The sequence below is a fragment of the Lynx rufus genome, unplaced genomic scaffold, assembly GCF_022079265.1.
Source record: "Lynx rufus isolate CCGP_SWC_20201006 ecotype Redwood Valley unplaced genomic scaffold, mLynRuf1.p SCAF_4, whole genome shotgun sequence".
In the NCBI taxonomy this organism is placed as follows: Eukaryota; Metazoa; Chordata; class Mammalia; order Carnivora; family Felidae; genus Lynx; species Lynx rufus.
The window spans coordinates 113469267-113494903 of NW_025814856.1; the positions used below are offsets into that span (position 1 = coordinate 113469267).

A 25637-nucleotide genomic window follows, 5' to 3' on the forward strand; every position below is an offset into this window, starting at 1 on the left:
TGTTGATTTGCTCTTTTGAAATTGGATAAATAATCTTTACAGTTTAGAAAGAAATTTTATTGTCAATATCAGAAAAAAAAAGAAATATATAGTCTTGTAGTTTTACACTAAGCCCTTTAATCCATCCTGAATTTATTCTGGTATAAAGTAAGTTTCTAAATTAATATTGTTTTTTCCCAAATAGCAAAAATGATCCTGATACCATTTATTAAATTATTTATTCCTTCTCCATCAATTTTCAAAGGATATTTTGCATTGTATTAAGTTTTTATTGATGTTAAGGTCTACTTCTGACCTATCCTATTTACCAACTCAGTTACCTTTTTTTATTATTACATATTATTTCCAAATCAGATTAATTAATATCTTTGAGAAAATGATAGGATCTATCACTTTACACATAGCAAATGTTCAATAAATATTTACATATTTATTAAATGAATGTTGAAATTGAATATCCTGTGCCTAATTTACAAAGAATTTCCTTACTATGTGAAAAGGTCACATTCTTCAAGGTGAAGCATGAAGTAATTCTGAAATTGGAGAAGGGGGACAAGAATGGAAGCATTCCAAGTATAAAAATGCCATGTGAATCTGATTAGAATAATTTAAATTTTGTAGTGACTTCATTCTCCAGAGGCTATGTGATCATGAGAAAACGCTGAGAGAGAAAATGTTAGTAGTGGGCTTACTCTGAGTTATTGAAGTTCAGAAAGGCCTTTAGCTGTGTAATGATGTGCAAATCAGTCCACATACCATCAAGGCTCAACAGATGAACAATGTCAGTGGTGACATGTTGTCTTTTTAATATCTGCTGATACCTTTATTTGGGAAAACCAGCTGTGGATCCTTAACATTGCTATACATTTAGAGTACTGAGCAATAAAGCAATAACATTTAAAATATACTACATATACATATTACCCTCCTGACCACATACAAGTTTAAACATGTTGGATTTTAAATAAAAGGCCGTATTAAGTATATTGCCCCTGTCATGTACAAATGAATGAAGCTTTCATATAGTCTTATGTCAAACTGCACAAGGATGACTTCAGGCTGAAAGACTGCAGAACAATTTTGTTTGATTAAGGAGACTTAAAACAAGACCATCATATGGGGCGCCTGGGTGGCTCAGTCGGTTAAACGTCCAACTTCAGCTCAGGTCACGATCTCGTGGTTTGTGAGTTCGAGCCCCGCATCGGGCTCTGTGCTGACAGCTTGGAGCCTGGAGCCTGCTTTAGATTCTGTGTCTCCCTCTCTGGCCCTTCCCCTCTCGAGCTCTGTCTCTCTCTCTATTTCTCTCTCTCTCTCAAAAATAAATAAACATTAAAAAAATTAAAAAAAAAAACTAGACCATCGTAAAGAATGCTAGGAATACAGGCGTCTATATAAAAACATGCTCACTACATCCACTGATGTATGTAAAGAATTGTATAGTTACCAGAAAAGAGTTATGTATTCAGCAAAATCAAAATTTTGGGTGATATTTTTACGATAAGATCCAAGTCTTGAAATAAGTATGTATGTATTTTCAATGTTGTTTATATTGTGAAGTTTAAATAATCTAAATTGCTACTGCAAAAACCCTTGAGATAATATATGGTGAATTCTAACATGTTTCATTCGTGACCTTTCCTTTGATTCTCATAATAATCTTATTTGGCAGGTATGTGTGTGTGTGTGTGTGTGTGTGTGTGTGTGCGTGTGTGTGGTGTGCGCGCGCACTATATAAACTTGAGTATTTTTAGTTTCACTGCAAAAATGAATGGAAAATACAGAGGGTTCCCATATGCCTCCTAGCTCCCTGATACACACAGCCTTCCCCACTGTCAAAATCCCGTATCACAGCGGTACACTTGAAACAATGGCTGAACTATACTGACACATCATTATCACCCAAAGTCCATAGTTAACATTGGGATTCACTCTTGATGTTGTATATTCTACAGGTTTTGACAAACGTACTATGACATATATCCACCATTGTAGTATTATATGGAATAGGTTCACTGCCATAAAAATACCCTGTGTGCCATCGATTTATCCGTCCCTTCCCCCTTACCCTAGCAACCATCTTTCTACTATTTCTACACTTTTGCCTTTCCAGAATGTCATATAGTTAAAAGTCAGACATTATGTAGACTTTTCACATTGGCTTACTTTATTTAGCAATATGCCTTTAAGGTTCCTTCATATCTTTTCATGGCTTGATAGCTCATTTCTTTTTAGCACTGAATAATATTCTGTTGTTTGGATATAACCACAGTTTATTTATCCATTCACCTATGGAAGAGCATCTTGATTGCTTGCAAGTTTAGGCTATTATGAATAGAACTGCAATATACTTCCACGTGCAGGTTTTTGTGTAGACATAAATTTTCAACTTCTTTGGGTAAATACCAAGGAGTGCAATTGCTGAATTATATGGTAAGAGGTGCCTTAGTTTTGTAAGAAATCATGAAACCCTCTCAAAGTGGCTCTACCATTTTTCATGTCATGCCAACAACGAATGAGGGTTCCTATTGCCCCATATCTTTGCCAGTTGTCAGTGTTCTGGATTTTAGACATTCCACTAGAAGTACAGTGGGGTCTCATTGTTTTAATTTGCAATTCTTGTAGTTATCTTAATTTCGTTGTGCATAAGTGAATAAATCAAGGCTCAGAGAAGGTAAATTAATTAATTAATTGCTCATGGTTCCACAGCTACTAAGTAACAGATTCAAATTTAGATTTTTCAGACCTCAAAGCTCCTGTACTTTTTCTTCTGTGGGTTGCCTTATAGCTAGACAAGAATAAAATTCAAATTCATACATGGAGGAGTCCAGAGAGTGGTTTTTCAGGCTCATTTATTATTTTTCTTAGTTTAGGTTCCTCCAGAAGAGGACCCTGAGACAAGGAAATACTAGGGAACAGTGGAGAAATGAGGGAGGAAAAAGTGGCCAATGAAGAATATGTCTGAATACAGTTATCTCTGTGGACATCTGTGGCTTACTTCTATAGGGGAACCTGGGAAAATGGTGCTCAATATTGCTCAGAATGTGGTGAGTGATGGTACCAATGTCTGCACCTTCCCAGACTGCTCCAGGATAAAACACGTATAAAAAATAAAAGTTTGTACTGAGGAACTTTTATAAAAATTTGACATTTGGGTGGCATCCATTTTTCTAGTAATTCATTATGTTTTATTGTTTAAATTACTAATCAATAATGGATTGAAAATTTCAAAACTGGTCCAAAACTAGTGTGAGAAGCACTAGTATAGAACACAAGTCCCAAAGTGATTCCATACAAAGAGCAAGGAAGCTAGAATATTTATTTCTCCATTCCTATTAGGTCAGTCCTTGGTTGAGACAGGGGCCATGAGTGTTCAGTCCGCAGCACTTCTGGCCATGTGGAATGAAGTAGTGGGGCTGGAAGGACACAGAAAGGTCAACAATAGGATCTGCTATAGACTTGACCAATAAAGAATTTCACACAGCTCAAAAATTAATTCAAACGTCATCATATCTCTATAACGATTCTGAGGAGTTAAAGGCTGAATAAGCATTAGTTTGCTGCATATGCTAAAGAAAGATAACAGAAAGCTAGGATTAGACTGTGCACATATAAAATGTTTCATTCACAAGTACTCATGAAGATAACTAATACCACTAACCAAAGCATTAGTGAGTAGGCAAGGTAGTTAAATTAAAGCTTCATCATTACCCAAAATCCATCTGTAATGCAAAGCAGTTGCCTGTGGAAGCCAGGATATGTGAGTGATGAGCGTTTGTCACTTTACAGGGCTCCCTTCATCAACCTAAGGTGGCTTCATGTCATTTTGATGGGAAATGGTATTATATTTTCCACTGAGGAAGCCAAAGGCCAAATATCCTCCCCACTGCCCTCTACCCCCAGAAGGCCAGGGGACTGGCATGTGACTAAAATTCTGAAAATTAGACATTCCCAACCAGGATTCTGAATGTGCAAGTTGTATAAAGATGAAGGACTGCTTAGAAAAGCATTCTTGTTTGCTGGACCCTTACTGCCATTGCTTATGCCTCCCTTGGTTTTTGACCTTGTTCAGTCCTGGTCACTCAGCCTCCTGCTGATTCTGTGAGCTCTCAAATTCCTTCCAATAACTTCCCTTTTCACTTATGGCAGTCACAGTCTGAGTCTGTTACTTGAAACAAAAAGTAATCACTGATATGAGGTGGTGGACAAGACCCAGGGCTCTGATTATGTCTGTTCAATAATTCTCTTCAAGAAGGTCGGTCTCCTCACAATATGGTTCTTGGTTTCCACATTTATAAGATAGGATTCATTCAGCAGTGTGCTTTATGGAAAATTAGTCTGTGAAATGTTCTCTGAATAAAGCGTTCTTCTTTTGAATAATCCAGTTGCATTTTAGCCTGTATAAGTTCCCGGAAAATCCTCCCGTAAAGGATTTAACTTTAACTCAGCATTTCCCAAACTTAGTCATGTAAGTCTGTTTCTGAAAACACTAACATCTCATAGAGTTAATCATCCATAGAATGCCTTGAGAAGAGTCATTGGCACCAGAAATTCTTGTATCTTTGGCTTTGCCTCTGACACTGGAGTTTGTCTATAAGCACACGTGAGGCCTTTGTTTCTGTATTAATGCATTATGGCAGAGGTTCTTAAACCTCATTGCATGAAGAATCATTTGAGGATCTTATAATAATAAATACTGCTGGATACCACACCAGATATGTGAATTCAGAATCTCCTGGAATAGAACTAAGGAATCACTTGGTAGGTAATCATGTTGTAGGAAGTCTTCAGTTCTCAGTATGAGTAACACTACCTTATGGAATATTTCAGTGAAAACTGTCTTGCAGTACATCATTGGAAGACGCTAGAAGACATGGTTACAACAATACATCCCACTTACTGGATCATTCATCATCTCCTAAGAGCTGTAGATGAAGCAAGCTCATAGATAACTTGTGAGCTTCTGCTTAAAACATACTGAACATCTGATCCTAACTTCAGAAAGATATAATATTAAAATATGTATATGGTTTAACTGTAACCATGAGAACAATAACTTGGACAAAATCTAGTCAAAGGTGGAACACATGACAAAAGAAGCAGTCTCTCCTAGGTCTCTCACTGTTGCTATCCATCCATAGCCTATTCATTGCTAGAAATCAAAGGAGCAGGGAAGAAACTGAATTCATCTAATTTTATGACTTTTAGCAACTAAAAGAATCTGATGATAGGAAGACTGGAATGAATAGCTAAAATGATATTTTTAGACTATCTGTGAATTTCATTTGCTCTCATTACCACAAATGATGAAAAATTAGCTGTCATAAATTTCAAAGCAAGACAGCAGAACATGCTAGAAACAGGAATTAATCAACTGACTATCTTCTGGAACTTTTTTTCCTCTGTTAGAAGCCTTCAGGTAACATGATAAAGGTAACAATACTCTACTTCTTCACAGTATCTTGTATATTTTATTATAGAAAAAAAAAGGATTAAGTTGTGGTTGACCAATGGTACTTATCGGAAATAAGCAAAATTTGTGCCTGGGCCCTAATTATTCTTATTGAAAGAAAACCCTACAAATGATTTGCAGGACTCAGGAGAATTCACTTATATATGTATAGCCCAGAATGTACATTTAACTTGTTTGTAAATAACCTGCTAGGATCCCGGTCTCAGCTGGGATACTGTTTTATTTTATTTTGATAACCAGAATTATAACCTCTTTACAAATAGGAAGTGTTGATAAATGGCACTGATATTACTCTTCAACAACTCCATAAAACTGACATCCTGATATATAGTTGCATGGGTTTCATATAACAAAACATGGAAGTCTTTCTTTTTAAATGACTTCAAAATCTCCTGCAACAAATTTACAAACTTTATTTTGTTCCTCTTGCTACACAGTTCTTTTGGCCTAGCATATAAAATATCTAGACATCTAACAATACCGGCAGTCCCTGACTTAACGATGGTTTGACTTAAAATTTTCTGGCCTTACAATAGTGCAAAAGTGATATGAGTTCAGTAGAAACCATATTCAGATCTTTTCCCAGGCTAGTGACATGTGGTAGGATACCTACCTCTCATGCCAGCAGCACCAGCGGGCTGCTGTTCCCAGTCAGCCACACAACCACAACGGTAAACAGCCAATATGCCTACCACCATTCTGTACCCATATGACCATTCTTCTCACTTTCAATACAGTATTCAGTAGGTTGGATGAGATGATCCACACTTTATTATAAAACAGGCTTTGTGTCACATGGTATCGCACAACTGCAGGTGAATGTACAAGTTCTGAGTCTGTTTAATTAAGGTAGGCTAGGCCAAGCTGTGACATTCAGGTTAGGTGTATTGATGCATTTCCAACTCACAGTAGTTTCAACTTATTATGGATTTATGAGCATGTAACCCCACCATACATTAAAGAAGATATATAGAGAGAGTTAAAACTTAGTGCATACCTCTTTAATGTCACAAAACTATACCCATTATTTACATACATTTATATTTCATTTAATATTCTAATTTCCATTTACATTTCCAACATGAAGAATTAGATTATTAAATATGTCATATAACGCTGATGTGATAGTCACTTTACAGTGCAGAGTGCACCTATACACACTTCCTTACAGGGGTTACGAACTGACTTTTTCTCGTCATTGTAGCACTACACGGTCTCAATGGTGGCTACATTCCTTGGGACTGTGAAATACTCTCTGGAAAATACACATGCTCCCCCACTGAAGAATGATTCATGGGAGTTAGAATATGCTCCTTTTATGTTCAAATTTAACATCTTCACACCATCCCAGCCAGTTTCCAGGCCTTTCCTTTAAGATCACCTGAAGCAAAACCAGAGCTGTTCAAACTTGTAACTAAAGAAAGAAAATAAGTTATGAAGCTGGGCTAGATTTAATTCTATCTATTTAGAGTACATTGCCTATGGTGAATTGTGTTTACAAGGATTATTTTTTCAGGTTTGGATCATTCATTCATTCGGGCTCTCAAAAGGACCCTCTTTGTAGATCTAGGGCAATTGTAATTTTCCAGCTGGGTTCTAGGTTTGCTTAGCTAATTTTGTGGGTCCCAATGTGCAGTCCACACCTGAAAAGGGGGAGTTTTCAATGCTGTGGCTTATTAACCAGGTACTTTCCATTCACTCGGTTAACAATTAGAAAACAGAAAAAAAAGAGAGAAAGAGAGAAAGCCTCCTACTTGTTTTTTTACTCCAAATATGGAGATGGAAACTATTAAACAAATAAGAAGGAGGGGAAACTCCCACATATTTCACCTTGACCTGGCTAGACTGGTCTGATGTCTGTACGAGGCGGGTGCTCTATGAAAGACGTCGCGCAGGCTGCTAGTGGAAAAATGAGAGGTCAGACTTTACCACAGGGAACCACTCCTGCCCCTAGAGGAAAAAGAAAACCATCACTCTGTGTCTCAGAATGCGAACAGTGCCTTGTTTTCAATCCGGGGGGACTGGGTTCCCTCCCTCGGTCTAGAGAGGTAGTGACAAGATCCGAGGAGGCGCGCGGCTTCTCTGACAGTTGCCCAGCTTAATACCCGCTCCCTTTTTGCACCTAAATTTCTGAACTTCAAGCAGGCAGAAATGCCCTCTCTCACCATCTCCTTAGCTTCTCTCTCCTGCTTCGTTCGCCGCACTTCATAACTTCTTTGTTCCGTTTATTTGAAAGGTGACGCTTAAGGTCAAAAGACTCACTGTAACTAGCAAAAACCCAGAGCCACCACCAGACCCTGGGAAGAGCAAGGCTGGACAGCTAAGGACTGAGGCTCCGCGAGAAGGAGCGAGAAATTTCAGCTAGCAGCTCCGGGTACAGCCTCTGCGGACTGGCCCAATTCGAACTGTTGGGAAGATGCCGGATGGTCTTGGGGTGGGGTGAATAGTGAGGTCCTAAATCTGCAAGCGAAGTTGGCAGTGCGCACCCGCGGAACAGAGGGTGTTGGGGGCGGGGAGAGGCCCCTGTGTTCCACTTGGTACGCCGCAGCTGCCGGGCAGTGAGTATTTCGGAACAAAGAAGCGCAGAGTGCCCGGGTGAGAGGCTGGGATCTGCGCGCAGCTGCCATTAGTACTTATCAAGTCTCCACGCCGGCTAGGGGAGCGTTGGGGTGTAGGCATTCGGCGAGGAGGGGGAGAGGAAACAGGGCGAGCGATTCCCGTTGCGCAGCTACGCATCAGGAGCTCTGGTGAACGATGGGAATGGCAACTATCAGAGCCAAGGGGGAGAAAAAGAGCTGGAGTGAGCAAAACAAAGAGCGAGTGTGGGCCGCGGTGACTTCATGCCTCACCAATGTCCCGCCCACGCTGCTCGGAGCTGTTGCTGCTGCTGCCGCCGGAGCCGCCGCTGAGCCTGCAGGCGGCCGGGGCGAGGCGCCGGGTAGCGTGGGGCGGTTTCCTAGCAACTCGCGGCCCCGAGCGCGCCCAGCTATCAGCACTTCGGGAGCCCCCCCAACCCGGGGGCCGGAGCGGGACCACTGCTCCCCCGCCCCTCGCCAGCCTCGCTTCCCTCGCCTGCTCGCGGGGTGTACCCCGGAGTGCGCCAGCTGCCCGGGTTCTGGACGGTGGGACGCCTGAACCGCACACCGGGGCCAGAAGGACGAGGGTACGAAGCTCCCGCCCCGCAAGGCTAGGCTACTGCACCCTCGCGGAACCTCCTCTCCTGTGCTAGAGGCCGTGCGCTCCACTCCCGGCGAAGCGGGGAGCTGCTATGCCTCGCTCTGTGTCCGCGGGCGCCGGCGGGGGCTTCTAGGGTGCTGCCGGAGCCGGCTCCCCCAGCTACTGGCACCCCGAGCTTCCTCCCTCGCCAGCCCGGACGCTGCCGTTCTGACTTTGCCCGCCGCTCAGCTGACGAGGCTGCAAAGCTGTAACTAAGTGGAGTTGGCCTCCCTGCCCACCTGTGGAAGAAGCTCGCGCTGATTGATGCGCCATCGACTTTTTTCCCCCTCGGCCTCGCCGGCGTCCCCTCCCACAGATGCAGCATCACCCAGTGATAGTACTTTAGGCTGGTTTTTCCCCCCCGGCTTCGGGCTTTGTTTGGGTTTGATTCTGTTTGGCTGTTCACTAAGCTGATTTATGCAGCAGAAGCCCCATCGGCTGGAGAGAAACAAAAGCTCTTTTCTTTGTCCCAGAGCGGGCTGCGGAGCCTTCGCTCGCGTCGCCGCCCCGGGCCACTGACCGTCAGAGGAGGTGCTTCTCGCGGAGATCGCGGGACCGCGGAGCAGAGCTGGCAGGGCCGGGGGGGCCCTGAGATGCCAAGCGGTGCCGGGGCCAGCATACCTGCACCGCTTGCTACGAGCCGCGGGGTCCGCCTGCTGGGCCTTCGGGAAACGTCTTAGCGACACTTGGCCGGCGGGCCCCGAGGTGCGCCCGTGAGTCGCCAGCGCGCATCCGGATAGCAGCCAGGCGGCGGGCGCTGTGCGGGCTGCTTTGCATTATGTGCCGCTCCGCCCTGGCTTTCTTTACTGCCGCATTTGTCTGCCTGCAAAACTGCCGGCCAGGTCCTGCCCCATTCCTTCGGGCGGCCTGGGTGTTTTTAGTTGTTCTTGGACTGGGCCAGAGTGGTAAGTTGTTTTGTTTTCTTTTGTTTTCTTCTCTTTCCCAAAGGTCTTGGGCTGTGACGAAGCATATCCCGGCCAGGTAAGTGGCCCAGTGTCAGCCTCCTTGCCCTAAGAACTTCAGAAGGGCGGGTGTGTGTGGCAGCGTCCTCCCTTCAGGCGGCCTGAGGGAGGCCAGGTGTGAAGTGTTTCCGCCCCGGAGTGACAGCAATAACTAATTACACGAGGAGACTCTGTGTGTTGCTCCGGGTTTGGGGCAAGCAGTAATAGAATGTAAGCTTGGAGGAGTGGAAGGCCATATTTACATAAGTCACTTTAGGGGTTCTGCTCCATCCTTGAAAGCATTCTTCTTTAAGTCATCTTGGAAGATGCCCCCCATATTTCTGCATGTGGATCCACTAACCACTAACTTGCATTTGATTCAAGGCTGAGGATACATTGGTATAATGGGAGTGAGTTTTCTGGTTTTGAGTCCATGAGAAGATGGCTGCATACAAGTTGCTTCTATCATAGTGCTCAGCCTGAATGAATTAAATACACTACCAATATTCTTTAAGTCACCGTTTTTTTTTTCAGCTTAAACAAACAAAAAAAAATCCTAGCTGATTGATCCCTCAGTGAGATCAGCCCCTGAGACTGAAACACAGAGACAGAAATTTAAACCAGGATTGACACCATTTAATCCAGGCAAGCCACCTCTATCAGAATTGTCTTGATTTGGAAAGGATACTTCTTTATAAAGTATATTGTCCTTATTTTGCAAGTGAGGACAGTACCTCCCTCCCTAAATCACAAGGAATGCTCAAGTCGAATAGTGTATGAAAAGGTGTGGCACTTTTGAATTACATGCAAATTTAAGGTGGCTGTACTGGATTGTTGGCAAACAGTAAAACATACAGTAAGTAATAGAACTAATCATCAATTTGGGATGAGTTCTTCTTGGTTTTAAATATAGGCCAAACACTTTTGGTCATCAAGCCTTTAAATTCTGTTAGAGCCTTTCTCTGACCTCTGCTGTTGAAGTAGGGTTGTAATTGTTTTGTAGACTAAAATTTTCTTTTATACTTTGAATTGATGTGCCATGTTTCCACCTGAAGCTTATAAAAACGATCAAGTCATAACCTTATACGTTAGAGTTTATGATGGAAACATCCAGCTAGTTTCACTCATTTGTTGCACATATCATTGTCCAATATTTGTTTCAAAAAGAGATTTACCCAGTTATGTGAATGAGAGTAATTAGAGTAAATTTTTATCTTGTAGTTATATTTTGGTTTATATGTTTATTTCAAAATAAGTGAAATTTAAAGCAAAGGAAATAGTAACATTGTCAATTATCTCTTCAGTGGAACATCCATTAACTGCAACAGATTTTCCACCAAGTATAATTCCATCTTCTGTTAATAAGTGACAAAGTATTTTTCTAGATTTAGTAAACACACACACACACACACACACACACACACACACACACACTCAATAGTAAAATGACCAAGACTGTGTCAACAGAGTATATTTTGTCCCAAATACATTGACAAAGAAAAAAGTGCTACTTGCCTCTAGAATTTACTACTAATAACAATACTTTAAAAATATTCATGGGCACCTGGGTAGCTCAGTCGGCTAAGTGTCCGACTTCGACTCAGGTCATGATCTCATGGTTCCTGGGTTCGAGCCTCGCATCCGCCTCTGTGCTGACAGCTCAAAGCCTGGAGTTTTCTTCAGATTCTTTGTCCCTCTCTCTCTCTGCTCTTCCCCCGCTTGCACTCTCTGTCTCTCAAAAATGAATAAACATTAACTTTTTTTTCATGTGCTTGTAAAGATCAGTCAAGTTCTCATGTAATAGCATTGTATTTTCATCCAGTGACTATAACTGGTTTGGAGCAAATGCTATGAATGGGCTCCCTTGCACCTGCAGTTGTGAAAAGGCAATGCTTATCTGAAATCAGAACAAGACATCCTTTTCCCAGTCTCTGTCAATATACAAAGGTTTCTGATGTATACTGGTTGGCATTGCAGTTAAAATCATGCAAAAAATTTAAATTATAGCCAGTACAACTCAGAAAATTAGAGATCAGCATAAACTGTTGTACTTCCATGATAGAGATACAAGTCTCAAATTATATGTCTTCACAGTGCAAATTAGATGCTTAAAGCAGAACAGAAATTTAGGTATCAGTTACAAAAGAAATCTTGTTCCCTTGTTCAGTAGTTTACACCAAGGAAATGTTTAGGGCAATAAAGGCATACGCTAGGAACCATAAACTGCACAACAACATAACTTTGGGTTTAATTTTTGAAGTAGGGTTTATAGGTCCCAAATACATAGTGGACTTTTAATAATGACTATATGGTGAGCAAGGGGATGTTGTTAATAAAACCTGACCATTTTTCTAATCTACAAAAATGTTTTTCAACTTTCCCTGGTGGAAATCACCGACAATTGGAGAAACAATAACAGAATAAAATGGTTAATGAGTAACTGGAAAACACTAAAGAATACTTAGTAGTTAATATTTGAAGAGTTAATGTAGCAACACTGTTGTTTCTACATTTGCTCACTTTGCAAGGTTAAAAATCTATTTTGCCTAAATTTTTATATGGCAATATGAGTGACAAATTTCAGAAAGTATTTTCTTTAAAAAAAAAAAAGGTGTTAACTATTATTGCAATGAAATTTTACCTTCGGTGCATAATCAACTATTCTTTTAAATAACAATCAACTGGATTAGCATTATTTTGTAACTGTAATATTATTTTACCTTAGAACATATTTCATATCACAGGTGTTCTTAAATTTCTTTATGCTTACCTAAAGTAAGAGGATATTTAAGATTGTTGCACTATATGCTAATTTGGATGTAAATTTAACAAAATAAAACATAAAAAATAAAATTAAAATAAATAAATAAATAAAATAGAAACAAAAAGAATCAAGGCTTCATTTTTAAAAGTCTAGTCTTCCAAATTATTTGCACAATAAACATCCAAATTAATTCTATCTTAATGCAACTAAGACACTTTCTGAGAAAAAAAAAGCTTGTGCTGTCTATGAAAAGTTTTTATGCTGTAGAAGAAACAAACAAACAAAAAACTGATTATGACTTGGGAAAATTCCTGTGCCCCCAAATAGCTCCATCACCTGTTAACAAATGATCTAAAATTTCACCATTGTAATGGATTTCTTTGGATTAAGTGCAGTACTGACAGTAGGTTTCTTTTCATTTCACACTTCATATTTGGAAATTTTCAAACACATACAGAAGCAGAGAGAATGGTATAAGGAATGCCCATATGCCTATCACCAGGCTTCATCAACTATCAACTCAGGGCCAGCTTCCTTCTTTCATCTCTTCTCCTACTCAGTTCATCTCCTTCCCCCAATAAGATTATTTTGAAGCAAACTTCACAGCATTTTATTCCAAAATATTTCAGTAAATCAAAGTACTACTGGAGGAGAAACACTATCATTTGTTTCACAGCATGATTTTTTTAGCTGAAATTTCGGGCTATAGAAATGTTTACTATGTTTAAGGGAAGAAATGCAGAAGTGAGGGAAGAAGCAAAGATAAAGAGAGTTTGAACCATTTACTTTTCAGTGAGTCTGTAATGGCTGCATTAAAAACAGTTCTCTTAAAACTATGCCTATGTAACAGCTTTTTGGTATGCATGTATATGAAAAAGAAAAAAAACAGCATGAGTACATCTACTTCCCCAGACAAACATCAATTATTTTATCACAGTGGAATCACAAGTGAGGAGTATTGCAGACAGAAAGAATGGACAACTCCTACAAGGATTTTTGCTATAAAGGAGAATGAGAAATAGAAGACAAGAGGTATTACAACATGTATGGATATGCACATGCAATGGTCCAGTAGACAGGAGAAAAACTGTCAACTGAAGAGACAGGAGGAACAACCCTTAAAACTGAAACTCCAAACAAGTTATACCTGAACTTTCTTTTCTATATATATATATATATATATATATATATATATATATATATATATACTGGACTAATGCAGTCTTGGGTCTTAAATACCACTTGTATGCTAACAATTGCAGTCCTGACCTCTTCCCTGATCTCCAGAGAACAGAGCAGACTGCCTCTTTGGCATATCCACTGTATGTTTAAAGGCAAAACCCTAATGTATTCAAAACCAAATGTCCACTTTTCTCCCTCAAACTTGCTTCTTTAATACTCTTCCTCATCTCACTTTGTGATCAGCCATACTTCCAGTAGTCCAGGGTCACACTTTGGTGGCATCCTTGATTTCTGTTTCTCTCACATTCCACAAGTCAGTTTACCACCTCCACTGCCATGGAGTGGTCCATGCCATTTTTTGCTTGAACTCTTGAATGGCTCTTAAACTGGCTTCTCTACCTCAAAGTGTAGCCAGGCTCACTTTTTAAAAATGTGCCTCGGGTTCTATCACTCCTCCCCTCAGAACTCTACATGTTTTTCATCTATCTCAAATTAAAGGCCACATCTTTATTTTACATGGCTTCCAAGATTCTGATGACTTCCTGACTTTACCTCCTAATCCTCTTTTCCTCTCTCACTTTGTTACAATAACGCTTGCTTGCTTCTTGCTATAGCTTGGATGTACCAAACATGATCCTACCTCCAATCCTGAACTCATTGTCCTGTGCCTGGAATGTGCTTCCATGAGATATATTTCTGATTCCCTCTCGCTCAGTTCTTTCAGATGTCTATTCAAATATCATCTTAAAAAGACCTTCCCTGCCCTCCTTATCAACACCATTTAGTTCCTTACCCTGCATCTTTTTTCTTTTATATATTTTAGCACCCTGATATATTATGTATTTGTTTGTTTTACTGTCTCCCTTTTCCCAACCTAGCAACTACATTAAAGCTTATGAGGAAGGTACTTTGTTCTTATTTTACTTATGGAAATGCCAGCTACGTACAGGGTGCTAGGTACATATTTGTTGAGTGAATGAAAGAATGAATAAGTAAATTCTTCTTAATTTTTTCATCAGATTGATTATCTTGTTCAGTCTAAGACAAGGCTTCATTTTTTTTCCTATCAATCTCTAATCTTTGCAAAAAACAGATGAACTGAATAATCCAGTTCTACTACATTTACGAGACAATAACAGAATCTTCTTCCAGAAGAAAAATAAAGGTACTTCTATATTTAGTATAAACATGAAAAAATTGCCCAATGAGCCAATTTAGCTGTGATATTTTTGTGTGTGTCCATTCACATTTGATAAAGTTGACTTAATATTGTAACCTCTTTTTTTGTTTGTTTGAAATATACCATATCTTCAAGTAGAACCATTTATATAGGACTCTAAAAAATAGGACTGACCATGTATAAAAAAATTATCTCAGAATAATTCTGCCAGCTGATAATTTTTCCCAATGTATGTTTAAGGTTTAAAGGTAAATTATTTATTCATGAACATATACAACTGGTAAGCTAATGAAGCCTTGATTAGACTGAAAAAAATTAGTTAATAATTTTAATGAATTATTAAGGGGAGTCAGGAGATATTTTAATGAATTATTTGGGAACTATTTTAATTTTAATAAAGTATTAAGGGGAATCAGGAGATATTATTTAGGCGACTAAGGGATATATTTGAATAGGTTTTAATATAGGTAATAACAAGATAAATATGATAATCAGTTTTCATTCCAGTTTGATTTTTTTATGAGGCATGAGAAATATCATGATATAGCAACACTATATTGCCTTTTCAATTTTCCTGTTCACCATTTTGAAAGAACCTTCCTCAAAGCAAATAAAGTATTTGAGATAACCCAGTCTTTGTTGTTCAACAGTTTAGAGCCTTTTCTGCCCACCTGTGAAATAGCTGGGTGTTAAATTCCTCATTTTGTTCATCAGCACCAGCTCCCCGCAGTCATTTTACTGTTCACTAGCTGGGTGTCAGAGGGTATTGTTTTGATCTCAGCTTCTTTACATGTTAATAAATAGGACCCAATCCTTGGACTATCAGTTTTTTTGAAAAGTAGTAAACTGTTTGCCTTGTTATGTAGCCTTTGTCTTGTTTGTATTTAATAAGTTCAGATGCTCAAAGTATCTCCTCTTGATAATACCTATTGTATAGCATTCTGTCATTTAAATGATGTCTTTGTGCTGGTTTCGTAAGTCTCATTGAGTAACTGGTATAAAAATGGTATTACTTATGATATTATTGAATCTTACCTTATCTGACCTAAGGAAATAGTCTGTTTACATGTTCCTCAAATAACCTAACAACATCCATAACCAACTGTGTACTGTATATGATTAGTCCTTCTTGGTCCTCAAAATTAGTCCCTGTTGCAGCCCAAGTCTATAAATTTAGAGTTTTGCCAGCATGAAAATGCTGAGCTCTATGTATCTTCTCTAATTATAGATGAAATATATTCTGTAAGCTGTATATTGATTATAAAAGAAGCCATAGGAAAAAATATCTTCTGATGATTCATTTTGCATTTTATTAAATTGAACAATTAAATACTGAGCTTAAGTAGGTGACCTAATCATTAATCTCTAAAAATGTCACTTTCCCAATTATATCCTAAAGAATTCATGTAAGTGTGGCTTCTATATGTAGTGGAAAGAACTCACATAATTTAACAAACTGTTGGGTAGCTCTTACTCTATATCATGCACTCATCTAAATGATTCACCATATTAATTTAATCTTCATACTAATACTATGAGAGAGGTAGAATTATTATCCTTGTTTTAGAAATGAGGAAACTGAAGCACAATGGAGATAAATAATTTGCTCCAAATCACTTAGCTAGTAAGTAGAAGAGATGAAATTTGAACACTGTTATGTCGCCTCATACCTTCTTCAAAAGCTTCTGGATGTTGCTCTAAGTTATACATTCAGTGTGACTATCACATGAAAGAGGACTTTCACATACTCCTTCTATAGGGATTCCTGGGTCCTGCCCTGTAACAATGTTACTAGCACAGAGTAACTACAGATGAGAGGATACTGATTTGCGAACTGGGGCAGGGTCAAAGCATACCTCCTGTGGAAGCCCCCAAACACTCTCAAGTCATCTTAAATATACCTTACAATGGTTAGTTTCTTATCATAGTGAGAATGAAGACAAGAATGTGGCTTTATGAGAGTAACCTGGAATGTAACTCTGCCTTCTACAGGATCTCCAATGTGTTACAGATGTGTATGACTTGCGGTTATGAGAGAGAACGAAAAAGAGACTAATCTACTAAATAGCTGGTTACCTGTTCAGCCAAAAGTGTTCAAAGGGACAAAATCATGGTATATGAGTCAGACTGTTGATTATCATAGGGCTTTGACATTCCTAGCTGCTTGGAGCTACTCTATTATAGCTTGATGCTCTATATTGTTTAATATATTCATATTACTTTTTCTCCATGAATTTTTACTGAAGTAAGTAGGCCTTCAGCTGTTAAATATTTGCGATGATTAGCCATGTCTAGCAGTATTGGTTAATGAGAGGATTTCCAATATATACTAGGCTAAAGGTATATAATAATATGCTTTCTTCAGGCAGAAGTTTTTGCTGTTGTTTTGTTTTGTTTATTGCAGTTTTATGACTTTGACAATCAGTAGTTAGTTTTCATCCATATTTACTGTCTATAGATTTTCGAAAGCTGTGACAGGTACATAGATAACATACGTAGAGCACTTGTTTAGTGAATCTTCATCCTCATGTGTTCTGGACAACCAAATACAGATACTCTGTGGGACATTCCTCATTCCTTTGACCGAGAAAGCTCTGTTGAGCCTGGTGTCGTTGCACACATCTGGAGTTCCCTTCTCCTTGATGGCAAATTTCCAGGCACTCTTTTGAGTGCCTGAGGGGCATGGTTCTTAAAGCCCACTCCATGGATGCACTTGTGAATGACCTTGGGGTATTCCCTATGTATCATCTCATTAAGGGCAGAACAGCCCTTCTTCTTGTTACTCTCCTTTGAGGAAGCCATCCAAGGAGCACAAGGGACTGTATCTCTTCAGGCAGAAGTTTGATGAGATATCAAAGGCTGTGCCTAAGCCACTAGGAATACAGCAGAGAGCAAAACAAAATCCCTGTCCTCATGATGCTTACATTCTAATTGATGAAGACAAATATATATGTATGCATGTGCTTATATGTATATATAAACATATATGTATGATTGATATGTTATATAGATCTCATTACATGACACACGTATTTTATCATACATGTATGTTATGATAATGTGTTATGATATATACACACATGATAAAAAGAAGAAGAAAGAAAGCAGAGTGAGAAATTGTCCTGAGAGAGACCAGGACAGGCTGCTATCATATATGAGAGTCACAGCAGGCCATTTTAATAAGATGACATCAAACTTATTATGTTTTCTTTGTACATCCACTTAAGGCATTTCACAATCTTTTCTATGGTTTAGCTCCTCTAAAAAGGGGGGGGGGAACATCTTAGGTTTTCCAAGTGGATAACAGTAATAGGAATTTTTTTCTCCTTTGCTATTAAAGGTTATCTAAGTCTCACCTACAGCTAGGAAGAAAAGTGTTGTAAGGTAGTGGAGGGGTGACAAGATGATAAATAAGTGGGTGAGACTAATGAGATGCTTAAAGGAAAATGGGTTTTTTTTTAACATCAACTCTTTGTCCATAATGGTATCTCCAATCTATCCCCTCCTTTTAAGACAATGCCACTAGAGTGGAGAAAGCCTGAAATATCCTTCATTCTATGAGCTTCCTAATCAGTCTCCATCATTTCAAATCTTTGTCCACATTTTACCTTTCTACTCTGAATCTTCTATGGCTCCCACTGCCTTCAGGCTCTTCCATATGGCAGACAAACCCTTTCCAGAGCATCCCATGCCTAACCCTCTGGATCCTTGTTCACGTCCCATTTGCACACCCACCTGGTACCTCCTTAGGAGAGAAACTGCCTGTTGGTTCTGTGTCTCCAATGCTTGGCACTCAGTAGGTCCTAATAAACTATTTGAGGTAAAGGACTCAATGAGGTGAGGACAATAGTGATTAGTTTAAATTGGGTATCTAAGCAAATAAGATTAGTTTAAAATTGGGTATCTGTATCTCTAATCCTCATTAGAATTTGAACTTTAGGAAATATAGTTTTCATTTAAAAGGGAGTTCTATTATAAAAGCTTTAATGCCATAAAATACACTTGTGTCTGCTTTTTCAGTCCACTCCAGAAAGCAGTCTCTTGGTTTTATAGGCAAATCTTTAGCAAAGATCAAAATAGAGACTTGGTATTTTTTAATCTACTGTTTACAAAGCTGTTTTCCTTTTGAATTTCTGTGATAATTATTTTCACTGCTGATAATTAAGTCTAAAAAGTAATCCTGATCCTTTATCCTCAGTGTGTATTTTAAGACTGATTTCTATTTAGATTATACAAACTGGAATTTATAATCATTTAACCAAATACCAAAAAAGATTTGAAGGGGGACTATTCTAGTCCATTTAATCATTATTCATTCAGATTTTCTTAAAGCATCTACAACTTTGTGTCAGGTATGGTTCTGGGTTCTAAAGTTAAAATAATAACAATAGTTAACATTTGTGAAGTATTTTCTGTATGCCAGATACCCTTCTGTACATACAGAATAAAAATATATCCTTGGGGCACCTGGGTGACTCAGTTGGTTAAGTGTCCAACTCTTGATTTCAGCCTAAGTAATGATCCCATGGTTTGTGGGATCAAGCCCTGCTTTGGGCTCTGCACTGACAATGCAGAGTCTGCTTAGATTCTCTGGCTCCCCCTCTCTCTGCCTCCCCTCCCTCCTCTCAAAAATAAATAAACATAAAAAAAACCACAACATATCCTTTAATGTCCACAGTCCTCTGACGTATGTACACTGATCATTCCCATTTTATAGTTAAACAAATTAAAGAGATATTGAATAACTTCTTCAAGATATCTTAATAATAAATAAGTAATGGAACCAGAATTCACACCTGAGTGGACTGACTCTATGCTCTCGATCATCATTGCAGACTATCTTCCAGGAGGTGAGAAGAGTCCCTCTTCTGGCCCTCCCCAAAGGCAAGTTATCCAGGCTTTATGACTATTCAGTCTTCAATCCCCTTTTAGATCATCTCCAGAATTCTCTGCCCAAACAGCCCCAAATTACTTTCAGGGCCATCCTGTGGGTAGACTGTATTCCAAACTCCAGGAGAGGGGGAGCAAACAGAGCTTGGAAATATATGTTGGGAGTGTCCATGTTGGTAAGTGATAGGCTACTTGGCAATGTAGAATAAAACTAGGAGTAAGAGAGAAGAGGAGCAGATCAAGGGCTGGAGGGGACAACACTTTACACACTGCCAGTTCCCAAACAGAAATCTAAAGAGTCAGAATTTCTAAATTCAGATCCAGCCTTGTAGAGCATTATCAATGCATATTTATCAAGATAGGAAAATAGAACTTAACTTTACTTAATGATTTCTTAGTCTGGGTTGTAACTGTTATTTGGTCATGTTATGCCCACCACTATTTTCACTCTTGCTTATCACGCTAATGAAGTTAAGGACAGACTTGTCTAGTAATTTATATATTACTATAGGAAAAGTAACAAACAAACAATGAAAACACCAGTGATTATTGCATAAGGAAAACTAACTCATGACAAGGTGCTTTTCTTTGTTAGTAACTAAATGCCTCTTGGTAAACTCAAAGATGTGAAGAGATTACACTGAATTCTATTTTCTTGCCAAGAGCATTATAGTAAGAGTCAAGTGTATGCATGTTTTTAGTTTTACTTTTTATTTACCCTTACTAATTTAAAATATGTCACAGAAAAGAACATTTTACTGACATGAATTAGCCAAACTTTGTTGAATTAGTCAGCTGGCATATATTTAATATCTGTAAGTGAATGAATAGGTAAAATAAACATTTCCATACTACTTTCATGGACAAAAAGAACTATTTTTCATTTTAAAAATAAGTCTTAATGTGACCTCCTTTCTGTTTTCAGAGTAAATAAATTAGCTTAATTTACATGTCAGAGAAAAATGTAATGAAAGTCAAAATGGTTTCCATTGGGATTTTATAATTGAATTAACAAAAGTACTGGGATCAATTCTTGCTCCAAAACTACTAATATTAAAAAGATTTATCAGAATTGCCTTCCCTAACTTATTTTTAAAAGCTCCCAATTAAAAATTAGTTTAGGAGATAAGAATATGATCATTAAGTTAGAATTGTAGTGTTAAATTATAAGTGACATTACTGGATATATACTCAAGATGATTTTTAAAAATGTTTTTGAGTGCAGTTATTCAAAGTAATAAATGTTCATATTTTAAAACAGCTTATGCGGTCTTAAAAAGTGTCCTTTTCATGATAACCTTACCCATGAGCCAACCATCATTATCATAATGGTTTGGAGATGTGTTCTCTCTCATTCCCAGGTATTTTTGTTATTTTGTTTTACTTTGTTTTGTTTTAATCAGCAAACACTGTTACATTTGTCCAAGACAGAGTCTGTTGCCATTCCAGATCAGCACTGGTGCAGTTTCATTTAGAGAACTGCCCCCCCACCCTCCCGGACAAATCACAGTCCCCAGGTTGTATGGAGTAAGGAATCAGAGTAGCTGCCAAGGACTAGTTCAAATCAAAGTTGATGGGAGAAACCAAGTTTAGAAATGGAAGGAAAGTCTAGTAATGAAGACAGGAGGATAAAAGACAAGAAATGTCAGCTCTAAAGAAATGGACCAAAGATGTCTTATTAGGTGTGTGATGTGGGCAGTAGCTTTTGGCCCAAGATATTTTGATGTTTTGCATGGTTTAGGATCCACTTCCTTTTACAATGGAAAAAGTTGGTATTTCAAGATATGCCAGTGGTAAAATGCAGCTACAGTTGAGATACCGTTTGTTCCACATACACATATGGTACCAGGGTCCTATCCTAGGAATTGAGCACAAACATTTTCCCAGATACAAGCCCTTTTCCTGCTCCCGAGGAGCATATATTTAGTACAATTCCCTAGTAACTGTTATAGATACTGAGTAGAGCAAGAAACTGGGTGGAAAGCTTCATCCTTATGGAATGAGGGATTATTGCTATGCTCCAAAACAGATTTAGAATATTTTGAGGCTGAACAAAGAAAAAAAATTAAAAGAAAATTTCAAAATTCTACAAGATTAGGCTGACAGAAGGTGCCTTAAGTAATGCCAAACTAGGAAATGTCTTTCCTTATTGCCAGCTTGCTAGGAGGCTGGACTGGCTATGCGGAGTGGTTGGTGTAAGGTATTATTTGACTGCAGTAGAACAAAGAATGCAAGCAAGTTTTGAGATGTGTAGGGATTGCTGTAGAACTGGCTGTTCTAGTTGGAAACAAAGAACTCATTATAGCAGAACTGTATTATTGGCCAAAAAAAAAAAAAAAAAAAAGGAAAAAATGACCTAGCTGGTCTCTTTTTTAGTATAAGGCATACCTCCCAAGGTGTTGCTGTATTGTCTTTTTGTGCATTTTGGTTTGAACTTTCATTGAATTTATTGAAGAAGAGTGGATTGTAATTGGCAAAAGAAACTCTCTAGAAATGATAGATGGGGCTCAAGTTCCAAGGGAATTCATTTGGAAGATAGTAACACGGATAAAAACACTCAAGAAGAGAGAAAGTTTCAGGCATTCTGAATTTTGATTAAAAAGATCCCTTTTGGTGAGTGTTTCAACTAAAACTATCTAGAACCAGAGCCTTAATGTGAGGGCCAATGTAATATAACCACATTGCCTAACCTCTGAGGTTGGTAATGGAAACACAAGGACTAAATGATTATTAGTACCAGTCTCTAGTTTAGAGGATGTAGTTTGTTTGATGCCTCTTGAAGAATCCAAAGGCACACAATGCATGATGACATTTCATGGGACTATGATAGGATGAGAGAGGGGAGTGGGTTCCTCAGCATGTCCTGTGCCCTGCTGAAGGAAGCATAGCCCAGCTGGAGAATGAGGCCTAGTGTTCTCTGTCAGGGTGCACATGGTATTGGTCCAGGACCAATGGTTGGCTACTCTCGGAGGTCAGCATAGCATTGATGCCAGAGTTCAATGCTTTCTGAGAACAGGGCCACAGACTAGATTATCTGGTGATAGACATGCGGGGCAGAAATTGACTTCCAGGTGTTACGAAAACTCAGATATTACTTTCATGATTTCATGATCCAATGGCCTCTCATGAGAATATACCTCATGAGAATTCCTTGCCACTGTCCCTGGCCCCAGGGATCACTAATGGTTCTGCCCAAAGTAGAGGTAGTGAGATATGTGGGTGATTTGGGTGATTACATGGGATCAGAAGAGGCCAAAACCCAAAAGCAAGGGGTTGAATACATTGTAAAATTTAGGAAAGCATCTGGTAATAACAAAGATGGGGAGAGTCACATTGAATAAGGGCTTTGGACTTCGAAAGAATAGAGGTTGGTATTTCTGGGAGATGAGGAGGTAGGGAGTTAGGGGAGAGCCCTATAAGCAGGCAGTGAAAATGAGAACATTAAAGCATTGGTTGAAGATTTACCCAAAGAAAGATGAACTCTGATAAAGCTGAGTTTTGATGAGGGAGAAGTAATAGCTGGGCCATTTGGGTACATATGGAGAATATGGAACAAGAATTTCATAGGACAATACAGACAATAAATTAGTTAGTTATATAGTATCACTATTAAATGTCCTGAATTCACCACCCTATGGTGGTTTTTATGGGGCACCTGGGTGGGTCAGTTGATTAAACATCCAACTCTTGATTTTGGCTCAGGTCATGATCTCTCACAGTTTGTGGCTTTGAGCCTGGCATCAGGCTCTGCGGTGATGGTGCAGAGCCTGTGTGGCATTCTCTCTCTCTCTCTCTCTGCCCCTCCCCTGTTTGTGGTGTCTCTCTCCCAAAATAAATAAACAAACTTAAAAAAAAGAAGTATACACAAAAACTATGAGGTAAAGCCTTGTCATTTGACATACATGTATAAAGATGTACTTAGTCAACTTCCAGGAAATGAAGTTAAACTAGGCAATTATTAATTGAAATAGTTTAAGATAATTGAAGTATTATAGAAGATTAAGTTTCTATTCTATAGGGCAGGTGAAAATTTTCTTATTATAATTCAGAATTTTCTTTGTGTGAGCCCAAAAGTAAGATGAATTTTATAAAAGACACTCAAGTATTGAGGATCATCTTTGGCACTGAGCACAGAAGAAACTTTACTGTAGAGAATAGAATATAAAATATATTATTAGGGGTGTCTGGGTGGCCCTGGGTGAAATTAACTCTTGATTTCAGTTCAGGTCATGATCTCAAGGTTTGTGAGTTCGAGCCCCACAGTGGGCGCTGTGCTGACAGTGTGGAGCCTGCTTGGGATCCTGTCTCTCTCCCTCTCTCTCTGCCCCTCCTCTGCTCTATCAAAAATAAATAAATAAATTAAAAAAAATAAAATATATTAATGTGTACTTCATGCTGTATTAGTATTATTAGCGATAATAGTATGAATTACTAAGATACTTAATTTTACATTTGGTATTAATATGTACTCCTTTCAATTTTTCATACTGATGAGGACTTACAAGAAGTTCCCAGTAGAATATAAAGACTCATTTTTGAATTGGAAAAATAATTTTATCATCCGACAACTGGGATCAGTCCATTTGAAAGAATATTAAAATAATATACCCCTTGATCTGAATAAAAATCATGCAAATCAGATAAGTACAGTAGGGATAAATGACTTTAGTTACCCACTAATGGACCTGTTAAGTATCTGTAAGTCAAAGGATTTATGTAATATGTCACTGGCTTACTTTTTAAAAACCACATAATTTACTATTTTTGTATATACTATCAGGAAAGGAATATATTTCCTCACTGTGCACTGACTGTCCTTTAGCTAACAAAAAAATACTCTGTCAAAGTTAATTTACAATGCTAATTTTAAATACGATGTATTGGCATAATTTACATCAATAAGCTGCATTTCTTTAAAGTGTCAGTGAGTTTTGACAGATGTATAGGCCTGTGGAACTACTGCTACAATCTGCATAAGGAACATTTCTATCCTTCAAGAAGTTTGCATGTGCCTGTGGTTCAAAATGGTGAATGATTCTCTATTACCAGATTACTGATGGGCAACTGGATATACCTAACATACAGGGTTTGGGTGGCTTTTTTAAAATAAATCTTCCAGGAGTATCTGGGTGGCTCAGGTGGTTGAGCATCTGACTTCAGCTCAGGTCATGATCTCGTGGTCCATGAGTTCGAGCCCTGCGTCAGGCTCTGTGCTGACAGCTCAGAGCCTGGAGCCTGCTTCACATTCTGTGTCTCCCTCTCTCTCTGCCCCTCCCCCACTCACACTATGTCTCTCAAAAATGAGTAAATGGTAAAAAATTTTTAAATAAGTCTTCCCGTATTATAAATTATATAATTTATAAATTATAAATAAGTCTTCCCGAATTATAAAAATCTTAAAATATTCCCATAAGTTAACAGGACTGTGCATGTTATAAAGCAAATGTCCTCTATCCAATCATGTCATTTTAACCCAGACTCTGCATTTTGAAGTGTTTTTAGAGCACATAAAAAGGAGGAGGATTTTTTCTACTTCATCAGCAAGGAAGCAAAACCCCAGCAAAGTTAAATTATCAAGCCAAGGTCAGAGAATAGGCAGTTAGGACAAGAACAAGTTGCCGCTTCCCTGTTCCAGATTTGGCTTCCAGGGCAGAACTGGAAATTCACAAATGGAAATAGCAACTGCAAACACCATCTCAAGTGCTTCTGCCTAATTAGCATGCAGCCCAGAGCTGTCCCCTGGCAAGAGGTTGGGGAAACACGGTTGTAAAAGAAGTTCTCCCTTGTGCTGAAAAAGTGCCAACCAATCTAATTTAGGCACTCAGCACTCAGTGAGATGTTCAGGCTGGAGCTTTGGTATTAAAACTCAAAGTCTCCTTGTGCGTGGAAATGAAATGAACTTTGAAAAGAGCACTGTAGTATTTAGGGAGGTCTTTGGTACTGAGGACAGAAAATAATCCTGCTGGGGGAATCTAACATCCTCATCCCGAGAGT

At 38.7% G+C, this 25637-nt stretch overlaps 1 protein-coding gene across 1 annotated transcript in view; it reads left to right on the forward strand.

Annotated features, from left to right (window-relative positions):
- The first annotated feature begins 9464 nt into the window (after positions 1–9464).
- The window catches only part of ITGB8 (integrin subunit beta 8), a 79187-nt gene continuing 63014 nt past the window's right edge, over positions 9465–25637 (forward strand). Inside the window, exon 1 of the mRNA XM_047097671.1 lies at positions 9465–9591. Within this exon, the coding sequence (XP_046953627.1) occupies positions 9465–9591 (127 nt within the window). The remainder of the gene's footprint in view (positions 9592–25637) is intronic.